We start from the raw sequence: 16849 nt of genomic DNA, 5'->3' as shown, positions 1-16849 counted from the left end.
TACGGCATTAATCTCGTTTCTTCTGTCTATCAATTAATAGTAAAATCGTTCCTCAAATAATCTTATTTATCAAAATTAGCCAATTTCTTCAACGACAACGTACTAATTTGAATGACAATTTGTTTGTTTGCATTCCGAACACTGACAGGAGTTTATTTATAATTTTAATTCAATTGTATCTATCAATTTCAATATTATGTAATTTCCAGTAATTTTAATATTAATAAAACGATTTGTCCGTAGTGAATCACAAAACATTGTTTTAATCATTCCTGAATAGTGAGTCAAGTGATCATTCAAACTTTCATTCGTAACTTCATAAATATCCAATTACTCACTGAATAGAAAACTATTCACTGAATAATCAGTGAATACTCAACTATTCACTGATTATTCATGAATAAAAAAGTAGTCATTGATTATTCAACTATTCAGTGAATATTCATGATTATTCGAATAATGCAAAATGCAATTATTTATATAATTATTCAATGATTATTCGAATATTCAAATCATTCATTCATGATTCCCAGCCCAACTTGAACCAACTTGCAGGCGCACTAGAATGTGGCACGACGCCCATAACGCCACCTCTCGGGCAGACCAAGTCACTACAATAGGATTCAAAATTGAAAGTTCAAATAAAATGAAAGTATTATTATGGAACAGAAATTTACTCTTGAGGAGAGCGTCAAAACGAAGACTTTATTCATATTTTAATTTAATCTAATTTATTCATATTGGTACACATTTTTCGACAAACTCTTATTCACCTTTGTCTTAAAAATGCTCTGAAATTAAGCTACCAAAGATTTGGGAATAAAATAAGCGTGCCAGGCTTCTATCAATATTATACAATAATAGGTATATTCTAAAACAAATTGAGAATTTTCTATTCCAAAAAAAATGCGAAATTCGAAAACGAGCGACGAAGGAGTGAGTTTTTGAACGCATGAGTGCTGGAATTGCTTTCTGCAACGAGTATTAGACGATATTTACTCTATTTCAGTCAAGTTTTGTGAAATAATGCCGAAATTCATTGAAAAATTCAGATTATACATCCTTGCGACTTTTGTATTGTATTTCGGCAGTTGGTGTGATTGTTACGATTAAATTGACAGTTTACAGAATTCCCAGCCCTAATTTGGATCCTGTGGACGAAAATGATCCATTTTCTGATGAACGCCGAAAATAATGCATTGCAGTAGATAAAAGCTGGATCGTCGTCTTCATTAGAAAATGGAGTGCCATTCAGCCTGTGCATGTATCAGTAGTAAAATAAAAATGTTTACTTGCGAATTATGTTGGAATTAGGTAGTGTTATGATAATAAAAGATTAATTTCTTATTATTGCTTCTACCTTATTTCTTATTGTATCAAACTTCCCTTTTAGTGTATCAAGCCTCCAATGTATAAGGCGGTTTGAGACACCCTGCTCCGACAATTTCAAGAATTCATAATCAATGTTGAAATTTCCATTTTCAGTTTAAGCGGAGTCCTTATTTTTCACTCTGATATAAATGGATTGGTAAATGTTAAACATAATTTTTTTATTAATAATTTTGAAAAAAATGTATCAACCCTACCCAGTCTCCCTTACTACAAAAAGTTTATGGGTCTAAAAAGTGTTTATCTCTTGGAAAATGTCTCCCAGTAGCTTGTTATAATCACTTGACATAGTGGATGATTTAAACCCTAAACTATGAACATAAGTCAACAATCATAATAACACGTAATTTCTGAAACGCCATAAACTCATCAACAAAATATAATCTTTTTTCAATGAGAATCTCCTTCATCACTTTCACAAACTGATTTTTGGATAATATCTTGAGATTCTTCGGAATCTTGTTGACTAACTTGATGCACAAATTTTTGGCCATTTTCAAGTATGTATATAACCGGCTGCTTAGTGTAAATACAGATGGTAGAGGACACAGATGGTAGAGTAAATATTCTCTTTCTTTTTTGAAGAGGTTCCTGCAGCCTGTTCTTCTTGAGACGACATAAGTAATGTTCTTATTGCCTCCTTTTGCTTCAGAAATACTCTCTTCGCTGCAGAGCCGTATCCCCACAGTAAAATACTGTAGGTTGCTATGGAATGGAAATTAGCGTAATACATATGTTAGTCTGCAAACGTCCGGAGAAGATATGGCCCTCATTCGTCTTATAGTAAAAATAACCGTAGATAATTTACCTGACATTTCATCTATATACGGGTTCCAAAAGAGAAAGTTGTTGAAAACTACTTCGAGCAACTTTATCTTTACAGTATCAAGTATCACAGTATATTCACCACATACAGAAATTTTATTGAAATATTTACAGATTGTGGTGGAATACACAGCAGTGTATTAGAGTGATTGATTCAAAAGCTGAAAAGCTCCGTAGTTGTCTACAACAAAGTGTGCCAATATTAATTGTTTATTATTTGACTAATTGGAAATTACTCTTTTTGGACAACAACTTCATGAAAAATTCAAGTAAATCGTCGATAAAGTCTGAATTTTTACACAGGCTATGACTTAATGAAAACTTGTAATTCTGTGAGATTCTCATTGCATCGTCATTCACCTGAGGAGAACAAGCTGAAATTTTCAATCTCAATGCAAATATTGTGGAACCAATGATACCCATTGATGAAAGATAAACCAATATACCAAATGAATAAATATTCGTTTGTCAACAATATTCGCGACTTTATGCACATAAGCAAGTTCCTCGTTTGTAACCAAGATACAGACATTTCCTTTCATCATTTCCCAATATGCCAGCCAACATATTTTATTTAAGGTGGATTTATCATTGACGCAAATAATTCTGATTATAATAACCCTTATACGTCTGAAAGATTGCACAAATGTTTGTCGATTGATTGCAAAATCAGCTGATCCTGCTCAATGAACTTTGTTGACACACCAGCAAGGAATTTGCAAAAAAATAACCTTCAACTAACGGGATTATATTATGAGTAACGGGTGTTTTTGAATCGATTTACTATGAATCTTACTCCAAGAATTTCGACTCGTATCCTCGTCAGTCAAAACTGGAACCTATAGCGTTTAGAAGAATCCTTGCATCTACGTCACGACCGTGATAGGGTTTGGCTTTCAAAACTCGGAAAATTGTAATTTTAATGAATAGTCTTCTTAGTAACTTAATAATTGAATAATTATGGTTCTTACATATCTAAAATTACTAATCACAATTTGATGAAATGAGGCATGGAAATTATGTCAGCAATTCTGAACAGAAATACCCATCCTGCTAGAGAAATATGAAGATAGAGCACTTGATTTCGCTACAAATTACACATCACACACGGTTGAGTTCGGTAATGAATATAAATAATGAATATGACCTTTCAAAATATTGTTTTCTGTCAATTTCAAAACAGCATATTCGATCGAGATGAAAATTTGCAGTTGCATAAAAAAAACCCTATTTTTCCATTATAACAGATCTGATCGCGTTGAGATTTCACGTATGTTGATCGCATAACCAGAATGATAGAAAATTGAAGAAGAAAAAAAAATTCAACATAACCGACGCAGTTGAGATTCTGAGTGTTGATATGAAATAACAAAGTCAAGATCCGTGCAAAATTTCAAGTTAATCACATCATCAAAACCATATAAAATTCAAAAAGAATATTGTACAGGGTGTTTCACGTAAGCGGGTCTCTGGATATTAAGGCTTATACTTCAAGCAAAATTGAAAAGTGACTTATTATTATGTAAGTTATATTATATTATGTAGTATTATATTCAATGGGCTATCCAAATATGTGATTGGAAAAACTATCGAATCAAGGCATGGAAAATTATTGAAGAAAAACCATTTTTCCAAAAAACATTTTTTTTTGCAAATTTGACTGCATTTCATGATAAGAAGGTCTATAGACAATTTCAAACCAATTGTTTCTTCATCTGAACTCTGTTTTTGCCCCTTCAAAACTATCAACCTTTCATTCGAAAGATTTTTCCGTAAGGTGTTTCTATTTCGAGATCTGAATATTGGGTTAATGGGTAGATACACCCTGTACCTACCCACGTGAGCGGGTCACTGGCTTATCCTCTGAGTAATATTGAAAAGGGAACCATCACAATGATAGTATTTGTCAAGGGTTATCGAAATATGTTATCGGCAAAACTATCGAACCATGGAAAGTTATTAATGAAAATCCGTTTTTCCTAGAAACATTTTTTTTGAAAATTTGACTGGTTTTCAAAATAAGGAGGTCTGGAGACTATTTCTCACCAATTGTTTTTTCATTTAAACTTTTGAACATTTGCACAGTTTGAATGGAATAGCTCGAAATAAATATAAAATTAACAATATACAGGGTGTCTCATTTTATAGTGTCCACCTTCAATAACTCAACAACGAATCAGAATTTGTGAAAATACTCAGATATGTCTATATTTGATGACAGAGGGACATGATCTGGGATGCAAATCTTGTTTTTACTAGCAACCCTCTGGAGAGGGTTGCAACCCCATCAGGGATTTGAATAAGGGAAGTGGGTAGTTTTGTAGTACAAATGTATGCATGGATTCAAATTTGTATGAATCTGCAGTTTGTGTTCTAAGCTACAGGGTGTTTTTTATGGAATTATGCTACCGATAAAACTGAATGAAACAGTTCTAATTGATCGTATAATTTCTATTGAAAGAGAAATATTTTTTAACAAACAGTATAAGTAAAAATTTACGCAAATGCTCAAAGTGCTCGTCATTAGATTGCATGCAGCGATACAATCGTTCATCAAAATTATTTCGTACATACTATACTGTAACATTTCAGGAGTAATTTTACGACATTCTGCCACAATTCGTGCTCTGAGGTCGTCTAAATCTGCAACTGCCTCACCTGAGCTGCAAAGTGCGGCGGAGTCAAGTCCTGCTGAAAGCGTAACTCCTCTTCTGAAAGGTTTTCATCTGCCTCCAAAGCTTCGGTGATCAAAAGATCAATCACGTTTTCCAGCAAATCCAGATACACAACGCCAGTGAGATTTCCAGGACTCAACACAGAACCAATCAAGTGATCTCCCGTAATACCCATCCAGACGTTGAGTTTTTGTGGGTGTTGAGAATGTCGCTCCTTATAAGGAGGTGAGGATTTTCATCGGATCAAAACCTACAACTATGTTTGTTGACGTTACCGTTAAGAAAAAAGGTGCATTCATCCAAAAAGCACACGTTGTACAAAAATACAGGATTTTCAATAATTTCTTGCTACATTATTTGGCAAAATTCTATTCTCCGATCCTCATCATATTCGTTCAGTTCATGAACAAGTGTCATTTTATAAGGATGGAACTTAGTCAGCTTCAAAATTCTGTGGACACTTGCCCTTGAATATCCAGTTTCCTGTGACAACTTTCTAACACTTCCACATTGTTCCCTTTCAGCCATTAGTTGACCAATTACGGCGACTTGATCAGTTTCACCCGTAACCGTACGAGTGCGATTATGTTTTTTGTTTGCAACTGTTCCTGTTACCTCAAATTTATGTACCAACTGAATGATAAACATTTTTATCAGGATGTCATTCATTAAAAATCTTCGCAGTAGCCCTAGCACAGTCATTGTTCTGGAAAAAAATTTTCAACATTTCCTTCCTCTCCTCCAACGTGTAAACCATTTTGTAATTTTTATTAAGAACATTAAACGCACCCCTAATAATTCTGCAATACAGAATACTGAAACGAAATTCTCTGAAAGCAATAATCTCTTTGCTTATTGCCTACACCTTTCAGTGCAGGTTCTGATAAGCATGAAGATAAAAAAAGACACTTAACACTTTTTAATCACCTTATTGTTTGTTTTTGCTTCGTCTTCGAACAAAAGATAATCACGGTTTTATCGCTGCATGCAATCTAATGGCGAGCACTTTGAGCATTTGCGGTAAATTTTTACTCATATGATTGGTTAAAAATATTTTTCATTCAATAGAAATTATACGAACAATTTTTACTGTTTCATTTAGTTATCTGTACCATAATTCCTTAAAAAACACCCTGTAACTTGAATATTGTGAATATTCACTTTATAGAATACAAACCGCAGGTTCATACAAATTTGAATCCATGCATACATTTGTGCTACAAAACTACTCACTTTCCCTATTCAAATTCCTGATGGGGTTACAACCCTCTTCTTGCTAGTGAAACAAGCTTTGTATCCCAGATCATGTCCCTCTGTCATAAAAAATCGACCTGTCTGAGTGTTTTACCAAACTCTGATTCGTTGTTGAGTTATTGAAGGTGGACATTTTTAAATGAGACACCCTGTATAAAATAATATAGATATAATTTCCTAAGATACAGATGTCTGGTTCGGCAGTTATGGAAGCGCTATACGTACGATAAATGTTCACGAGCCACCACTGGTATGTACACATTTATTCAACAGGACGTTATTTACATAAAATAATATTGAAGGTACTCACCAACAACTTTACACATCGTAGGAGGGAGGTAATAAAATTGAGAAGTCGTCAAGGAAGTGAAAAATATTAGTGTAGATACACAATAGTTCAGCAGGATCTTCCCAAACAAATTCCTCATCTTCGGCAGTAGCATATAAACCAAAATTGTCAAAATAAGGAATATACAGGACACAACTTTTATCCATCGGGTTACGGCAAACTTCATAGCAATTGGTGGAGTTGCTGACTGTGCGAACATTAAGTAGTCATTGACATTTCCCTTTTTCTTTTTTTCTTTGAACGCATGGTCTATACAGTAAGTTGTGTTATACACTTCGTAATTAGAGAAGGAATTAGTGACGTTATTGAATGCAGTGAAAAGTCCAAATCTATCAACATAATAGTTGTATTTCTTCTCGCTGAGGGGGTGTATTGGTACTGTAAAACCATGAATCAAGGCAAAGGGTTCTGAAACAAAGTAATTGGATTAGCATTCACAAATACATTATGACTTTTGAGCTATGTCTATTGTTTCTTCTCAAATCACAAAAAAAAGTAGCGCATAAATAATTGAAAAATGCATTGAATTGGTATACGATAACCTTGAAGTGGTTATTTTATACACCTACCAGACAAACAAATTCTCCACTTAGTCAAATCCATTGTTTGGAAAAAATTTGAAACTTTTTTCGATAATTTGCTTGGATTTTCGATTATTCTAATGGCTCGATGGATACAAAATTTTCCCAAAAAAATTCAACTCAGTCATATACAGGGTGATTCACCGCGATGGCCTATTAGACGTTTATGGAAAACTGGTCATAATTTTATGCTGAAAATTCGCTTGTGGGGTTTGAAACAATAATATTTCTTCCTCATTTCAAATGACACCCCTAGTATCATTATAGATCGGCATTCTTAACGGAGTCTTCTAGCTTCTCTTTCAGATTCCAGCAAGTTAAAGATATCTTCTTCTGTCACAGGCCCCAGATAGTTTTTTTTTATGACAATTTCAGCACTATGCCATACATTAGGTGAAAACTTATAGGTTCATGATTCCATGGAATTTTTATGAAAAAAGATGGTGGTGAAGAGGACATATTTTTTCGAAAATTTCTGTAGAAATATTTTTTTTCGAAAAAACTTTCTTCATTTTCAATTTTGCAAATACGCAGTATTATGAGATTGCTTGCGATCTGGATCAAAAATTTACAGAGTATTTATCAGAAGATAAATCAACTCAAATTAATCAAAACTCAAGATTTTCAAATTAGACCCTATGTATATTTTTTATTATTTCTGTCAATTTTATGTAAAAAAGAGGATGGTTTGTGCAAGCAAACACTATACCTGAAATGAATACTTCATGAGTTATCGAGGAAGAACTTCAAATGACGAAAAACCGCAATTTCTAACAGTGTGGAGTAGTCTATGACTTCCGGCAAACACAGAAAAAAATTAAAACTCGATGTTTCGATAACTAAATTTGACATTTCATGGATTGTAATCAATTATTCGTAATTGGGAATTCCATTGGTTTATGGATTTCTCACCAATCTCAATTAATTAAAATTCATTAAATTTCAAATTAATTTATCAAATTGTAGATCCTTCCTGTGTTTTCCGGAATTCATAGACTACTCCACACAGTGAGGAATTTTTTTTTCATTTAAATTCTTCCTCGATAACTCTTGAAGTATTCATTTTAGGTAAAGGGGTTTAACTTAAGTAACCCCTCCTCTTTTTATAGGTAAAATTTACTGAAATCATAAAAATTGTGGGTTCTAATTCGAAAATCTTGAGTTTTGATGGATTTGAATTGGACAAGTTAATGATCTTCTGATAAACACCCTGAAAATTTTGGTCCAAACCGCAAACAGTCTCGTAATTTGTATTTGCAGAATGGGAAATGAAAAAGTTGAAGAGATTTGAAAACATTTTAGGTAGAAAGATCATTGTCTCAAACCCCGACATGCAAATTTCGGCACAAAATTATAAGTTTTCCATAAATGTCTGATAGGTCATCGTGATGATCACTCTATACATGTATTGTAACGAAGATATTCGATATTTTTGTTCGAAATTCTGCTTGAATTTTTCTTGTTTTGGTGTAGCAATGAACATGGCATTATGAACGTTTAGGTAAACGAGTACTCCCAAATTAGTGAATAAATGTAGGATGTTGAATATCTATTAGTTCCTTAAAGTGTCGATGGCATGATGTTTTCAATTGATTTACAATGGAACCAATTTCGGTTTTACCTAAATCTTGAGAGATCAATTATATTATTATTTGTTTCATTGAATAATTAAAGAGGGAAGATGAAATTTAGTACCGTTCTGAGATATCATAATTAAGACGAAAATATCTTTTCCTACTAACGTTTCGAAAGTATTATTTTCCACTCGCATTGACGTTTGGAAAGTACTACTTTTCCAAATTCGTGCGGAAAAAAGCCCTGCTATTCACTTTCCGCACGCATATGCATACGGAAAGTGAATTGCAAGGGTTTTTCCGCATGCAAATATTGAAGAGTGGCGTCAATCATAAAATTTTGGCATGTCTCTATTCGCCAATCATGAAATTCAAACGTTTCTCTATACGGCTGAGCGCACAAAAATATAATTTCTTATAACGTCAGTCGGTATCAGGACGAAAACTCTCGGTGAAAGTGTTTCATTTACGTTAGTAGGAAAAACTCATGTGGAAAGTGCCACTTTCCACACTTGAAAATAACTTTTTCAATACTATTCTAGGACTTTGTGAATATTCGTGGACATAACATAATTAAAAAGTGTTTAATTCGTTCAACCTTCAGCAAAGACAACCAGAAGACTACGATTGGCGAGGTTATCGAATCATACCACAAGGCGATCGTTTAAGCAAGCCTGCATAAATTTCGTGTAGATTGATTTGAACCTATTAGATCAATAGAACCTCGATCATCCGGCCTAATGGAGGGGAAACGGTTCCCGGATAATCGAAAAACACGGACAATCGAAATTCCTCAAAATACGCACAACTATGAAAATTAGAGAAATGTATGGGGTACAATTATTTATTAAGCAACCAAATCAATAGAATCATAATATCATATAAAAATATACAAATGAAAAACAAATCATTGCATTGGTACCTATAATACATCGAATGTATATATTTTAGTTGAAAAAGTATGTAATTTTTGTCTGTCTTTTTTTACTATTCATCTTGAGACAAATGTGAGCCCGAATTTTCCTCAAGTGAAGGACATCAATATAATCCGTATCATTTTCCTGCTCTAAATAGTACATCAGACCATTTGCAAATCTCAACGGCAGAAATAGTGTTTCTCTAATTTTGTGCTTATTTCGTTCATTCTTCCACATCTTGTAGAAGAAAATCGTGCGGGAATATATCTGAAATGCACAGTTTTCATGGTTATATTTTATTATTATATGTTGGTACTCCGAACTTTCCGCCACGGCTTTATCTATCGATTCATCAATTTGCCTTAAAGAAATCAGTTCACCCAACCAACATTTTTCAATGCAAAAATCACTAAAAGATATTTATGGAAATATTTCATTGATTTCAATAAAAATGCAATGAATTAGAGAAAAAAATGTATAATACTCGTACAGAAGGCTCATTCTACCACTCGTCCATTCAAAAACTCGCCACTTCGTTTCTGAATTTTGAACTCGTGGAACAATATCAATGCCTTCTGCACTTGTATTATGAATAACTATTTCCTGCGTGGAAAATTCTTCAACACTTTAATCGTCTGTATCCATACAGTGGTTAGGTTGGGAAAATTTTGATGCGATTTCTGAATCATCCAGTATCTGATAACCGGGTTCATTTAAATCCGAATTTAGCCATTCCTCAACATCATCGACTAAAACATTTTCGAATTATACCAAATTATTACTATGGCGCATGCGTAATGAATTGAATCCCGGATAATCGAGTGGATGTCTGCTCGTGGAAACGGATGAGTGAAAATGTCGACTAGCTCGGATTACAGAGTAAAACGGATAATAGGAGAACGGATAATCGAGGTTTTACTGTAACTCCAAAACCATTGACTCAAGGAAATTGTGATAGAAAGATGATCGGAAGGATCTTTTTGCTTGGATATACGAAAACCTTGAAAATCTAGGCACTTTCTTATTTCCTTTGGAAAGTTAGGTATTATGTATACGGACTGCAGAACATCTTGAATTCGAGGACGGGTTCGTCATCAGCGAGTCGAACCTTATCGTTTCAGACCATCCCTGGCTCAGAATTCGAAAAATACAGACTTCGTGACGAAATAATAGAGTAATCGATTCAAAGACAAACGCTCAAAAATCCAGGTCATTTCTTTCAAAAGATCAGAACAAGCAAATCTTGATTTGCCTAAAAATCCACGTCATAAAAAAGAAAATCACAAAAGTGAACATGTAGGAATGAAAGTTTTCTAAAAAACCTCAAATATTTCTGTTTCAGGTTTCAGACGCAATTCGAAAGTCCAATACTCACTGCAATTCTTTCAATTTCAAGTCAACTTTCAATTGGTTCTGATTTAAAATTAGAATGCTATTAGGACATCTGATTCTCTCCGATAAATTTTTATTTCGTGGTTTGTGTATTACGAGAAGTGTTCACTCACTTATAGTTTCAAACATACCAACTTAAAGATTGATTTGTAACTGTAGCCTATATTTATAAACTCAATCTGATTTTCTTTGGAACTGGGACGTATATTGATTCCAACAACAACAACTCGTTACTTGATATGTTATCGTTTCATTGAAGGGAGAGAGTTTTTAATAGTTTCCATAATTTCGTTGCAAAAAATTGGTTTTCTTATTTACGTACAGTTTTCAAAATAGGTGAACTATTTTTGGCTCTCTATGCAGACATTATTTGTTATCTTAAAAATCAAACTAATTTTGGAGGCTGAAAGCAAACACTCGATAAAAAATAATATCAGCTCTGCTGTTGAAAAAGCTAAAATATTGGTATTGAATTCGCAAATTTTTATTGAATGATTCTAAATCTAAGCTATGTCTAATAAACAATTTGAAAAAGAAGATTCTAAATCTTCAGAATTTTTTGAGTAAAAGAGTATTATTACAGAAAATGATAAGCAAAAAGGAAGTAGGTCATCGTATGATATTCATTATTTAATTCTAGAAGTGTGTTTTTGCTTCCTATGATCTGCATGCAATACTCAGATGAATTGTATCTGAATAAAAATCATTTTTAATCAGGAATTAATGTCGTGTTCTCATTACTTATAGTTGACATAAAGGCTTAATTGAATGGAGACTTCCAAGCAATGTAAGTAATTGCATTTCAATGTAGATAAACAGAGTTAATTCCATGATGTTTTTATAACTTTCGAGTATAAATAAGAGGAATTCGATTGTGAAAAATAAAAAAATTCCACGAAGTTTGAATAAATTGCCACATATTATTTCAGAGATTTAATTCAATAAGTATTTTCTTTGAGTTTGCCTGATTTTCAACCTTTATGGGTTTATGTATGAGTTTATTTCTTAGTCTAAGAGGAACAAAATGTATGCTGACTAATGGTAGTTTCATCAAATTTTTGAAGATATGAACGGTCTACGAACGGATTTTTACAAGTTGAGAGTCAAATTCTGTTATTACATTTCCGAAGGTAAACATAAAAGCATAGATTATTATCATTAGAAATAATGAACCAGAATCCCTTTATTGTAAACTAATATTCAAAAATAAAAAACAGTATGCTATATATTATGTGAGGCATTGTCGGAAAGAAAGTTTGTGTATAAAGTTAATTGATATTCAAGAGATTAAAAATAATAGGCATGATAGTTCAAAGAAGTAATATGATATGTTTACCTAAAACCATGTAAACGCAATAAATATTATGTATGTAACTTATATTAATATAGAAATATAGTATAGATGAAGACAAAGCGGACTGAACTGTTTTTGTTAAAATTAACATAGTAATGTGAATTATGACAAATATAAACAACTCTGCTTTAATTTAAAAATACATGAGAACTAACAAATTGTATTTTCAAGGTTGAATCTATTGTTGAGCTTCAATGTCAAAATAATCCTACATATTATAATATATTTATTAAGCCCAGAAAAACCTTAATACATTCAATCCTACATATATTCAGTTCATTCAATGAATTCGTTCCTAATTTGAAATTCATCATCAACTGAAATAAAACAAAATTAATTCTCACAAATATTTGTAGGAATTGATTCCATTTCATTTCATATATGTACTCAGTTGATGCATTTACAGTCCATTCAGGAATTATTGACATCGAAGCAGGCCGTGAACGTCTAGTCGCGGCATTATTTCTAGTTACAAAAATATCACTAAAAATTGCTATGGTTCATCATAGAAATAATCAGTAAATATCATTTTTCTATCTTAAAGAACCCAAAATTTCGGAATTAGGAAGGCAGGTATACAATCATGATTGAATATATGGGAATTCAGATTCGATAACGAAAAAATAAAGTGGAATGCCTTCAAATTTCAAGCAACTCCAATGAAGAGAAGAGATATCCATTCATGTAAGAGTTGCCAATGAAAGATCCCATTAAAGATCATTAAAATGTGCATATTCCTTCTCACCAGAGGCTCTTCAATAATTGTTGCATTCTTTATGAACACTGTGTGCAAAATACTAATCGTATTACTCTGAACGTGTTATTTTATCCCAGCGATTATGGATCATTTTAGCTGTAGTAGCTGAACTGGTGAAGCAATCAGAAAAAACGTCGTGATACTTTGAATGGAGTGGCCAAGTGAATGAATTGACAAAATCATAATGAGACAGAAATAAAATTTAAAGGACTTGTGGGCTGTTTCCCTACAGACTCATTCGGTATATGAAGAATTTCAACATAAATGTACTGTAACTTTCAAAATTGGAACCAATTTATCAGTCAATGTGTAAATTACTTTCTAAACTCACTATTTATTGAAACTGTTCATGATGTGAATGATTGATTAAGCTTGTATGAAAAATATAGATATATTTGTACACTCAAGTCTTCTATTTTTCATTGAAATGCTTTTATACTATTAAATTACATAAAGTATTTTGCCCATAACAGCTTTGATTCACTCACTAAAAGCATTTTTGCATGAAATTATTCTCAAATTGGGAATTTTAAAATTTTATTGCATTCTGTTATCATCTTAAGAGGTTAGGAGGTGAAGAAATTCTCAAATTTACTCTTCTGAATATATTTTTTGATTAAATATTCAGTAAAAATTCTATAAAGCAATTAGAATTTATTTAATTTTAGGATTACTCATTGAAGAAAAAAAAACAGATAAAACAAAAATTAATTTCAAAATAGAATATAAATAAACTATAGATGCAATGCCAACACTTTGTTTACTGGTCTTTTTCATATAGCCTTATATAACTTCGGTCATGCTCCATGAATTTTTGAAATTCATCATTTGTTCTGTGAACACATTATTCCAAGTATCTACAGAAAAGGTATTAATTTATCAACCCAATTATAAAATAATTCTCCCTTCATAGATTTATATAATCCTAATGATCACCACTAGCAAAACAAAATATCCAGGTAAAAATCCATCAATCCAGCATTCAAAATAGCACTCCTTCTACTTTTACCTTTGAGTAACTTGAAACTGGAAAACTTGAAAAACTTTTTGTTTTCTTTCTAGAATTCACTGCTGAATAAGACTGCCATTTTCAAATAATCAAGTTTCCTCCAGAATTTCACATTTTGTTGCAAATATTCTCTGTATTCACCATAATATCGTACTCAACTTTTTATCAATGAGAATTTTCCTCTTAATAACTGTTTTGAACTTGTAACCAATTAATTTTATGTAATGTTGTCTTTGATTAATTAAAATCCAGATGCTTTTTGGTCAAATTTTATCCAGACTCATATATATGAGTCTGGATAAAATTTGACCAAAAAGCATTTGCTTTTGTTAATAATCAAATCATTCAATGATTCTTTGAAGGTGAAATCGTGTCGCACAGATTTTCTTCCGCTAATAATAGAGGCTGTAATGACTTGCTTTCTTTTTTTTTTTCAAACAGTACTGTGAGAAATACTCAAATAAACTAATCAATGTGTCTTTGGAATTGATACAACTTCTTAGTTTCAAAATTTCTTGGATCAAAACCAATGACACAAACAAACTCAACAATCTAACCTCCTGTCAATGACATTTCCAATGCCAACCCGAAATCTGCAATTCAAAATGTTACTGAATGAGCCAGTACCAACATAATTTCGATTTTCCAAAGCCACCCGGGATGTCAATAATTCCTGAATGGACTGTAGGTACATAAATGATAAATACTAATGAGCAATTTCACCCTTTCGTATTGATACCTTCAGAAATATTCATTACATTGTCATCAATTCAGCATTTATGTCCTGCAAATTCCTACTGCTATTTATTATATAGACGTTATCACTTATCACTCTTGCAAACGCATTGACAACAATTGATACATTCAAAAATGTAACAGACTAGCAGATGAGGTAACTACTAGGATTAGAGATAGATTGCAAAATAATTTAGTTACGATTGCCTGAACGTAGAGGACTTTCTGGATGAGCAAATTTCGAAACAACTATTCTTAGCATGAAAATAAACATTATGAGGAAGTTGTCAAGCCAATTGGTGCAATAACTTATCCGGCTACATCATTTGGAACCAAATTTTGAAACATTGTCTGATCAATAATGAAATGTTATCTGAAAATAATCCATAATTTTCTCATAGGTGAAGAAATTTAAAGTCCATTTTTTTTGCTGTCTATTTGCCGACGAAAATTAAGATTCATAACAATATCGTCTATTTTTATTCTGGCTATCAACCAATGTTGATAACTTCGATCAATTTAAAAACCGTAATGTGAATAACATAATGGTAGTGATGACTGATGATTTATTACACTTTGAGATAATCTCTTCTGTCCGCTATCACTTTAATGAATAGAACAGGGGATAAAATGTTTTGAACTTTGGCTAATTATACTCATTACGTCGTACAAAGATAATAAATATATCGAATATTTTCAATCTGCAAATTTAAATTTAGGATATTACTATGGAATAGTTGAGTATATAGTGAAAGTGAATATACAGGGCGATCACCGCGGTTGTCTATTAGAATTTTATGGAAAACTGATAATTTGCATGTTAGGGTTTTAGAAAATGAATCTTTCTCCCTAAAATATTTTTAGATCTCTACAACTTCCAGGATTAATACTACAAATTTTTTGTTTCAAATGGCACACCCAGTATATTATTGCTTCACTAGATAACTGATTTGATGACACATTCAGCAATATGGCATAGCTTGGGCAAAAACTGAACGGTTCAATATATCTGCAGAAAAGTATTAATTCTTTTTAATTTTCGATCATGTTTGCGATTTGGACCGAAAATGTACAGGATATTTATGGGAAGATCATCAACTTGGACAACACAAACTCATCAGAACTCAAGATTTTCAAATCACAACCTACATTTTCTATTCTGAAAACCTACAGGGTGATATTTTTTCGGGAACAATGTCCCTTTTTTCTTTCTGGTACTCTTTAGTTGTGTATCACCGATTAAGTTCGAAACATATAGAAATATGTCTTAATTTCATCTGAAAACTTCTCGATTTCTAGAATTTTTTTCATACTCCTACCGTTCTCGATAAAATAAATTATAAACAAACTGATTCGTCAGAAAAATGAGAATTCGCAAATAATTTATTTCTCGGAAACTTGAGAGTTTGGGGCTCATATCCATGAGACTTTGTTACTTTTACATCCAAGTAACATCTCTCTATCTGTCCATTTAATTTTTTTTCGTTGCCACGAAACTAGGGTTTGTTTCTTTTGTTTTTTTAGTTTGGACACTAATGCTATGTTTTTCATTGTTAAAGTGAAATGCCAACGCATATAGGTGTGAACTCTTGTGGAACATAATGTTCATTTTGTAAATGGTAATTTTGAATAAATGTATTACATATATCAATATTAGAAGAATAAATATTAGTATCCCTAATTTGAAAATACCCGGTATACTTCATACAGTCCCGTTACTGGGTAGATATTGATTTTTTATTCAAATTTTCCAATGCGAAAACCAATGCGAATTCTTTAAAATTCGCAGGTTCAAAATTTTGTTCTTTCGATAGAGATGAAAATTTACAATTGGGTGTATAATGCCAATTTCAACCAGATGAAGATGGATAAATGACTGTAACGTTTTTTTTCGATATTTCAAAAATTTTTTCATCAACTTTAATGTATGATAGCAGTTTCAAGACTCGTGAAAATTATTATGATGTTCGTTTACCCAGAACAGAACCAAACTAAATTCAAGAAGTATATCGAAGAAAAAATACTCAATATTTCCGTG

At 32.2% G+C, this 16849-nt stretch overlaps 1 protein-coding gene across 1 annotated transcript in view; it reads right to left on the bottom strand.

The window, feature by feature from the left end:
* The window catches only part of LOC123677622 (probable G-protein coupled receptor Mth-like 11), a 36607-nt gene that overhangs the window by 17717 nt on the left and 2041 nt on the right, over window positions 1–16849 (bottom strand). Inside the window, exon 2 of the mRNA XM_045614262.1 lies at window positions 6454–6900. Coding sequence (XP_045470218.1) covers window positions 6454–6900 — 447 coding nt within the window. The remainder of the gene's footprint in view (window positions 1–6453; window positions 6901–16849) is intronic.

This window comes from Harmonia axyridis, chromosome 4, assembly GCF_914767665.1.
Source record: "Harmonia axyridis chromosome 4, icHarAxyr1.1, whole genome shotgun sequence".
Classification (NCBI taxonomy): domain Eukaryota; kingdom Metazoa; phylum Arthropoda; class Insecta; order Coleoptera; family Coccinellidae; genus Harmonia; species Harmonia axyridis.
This window is presented reverse-complemented; position numbering and strand designations above follow the sequence as displayed.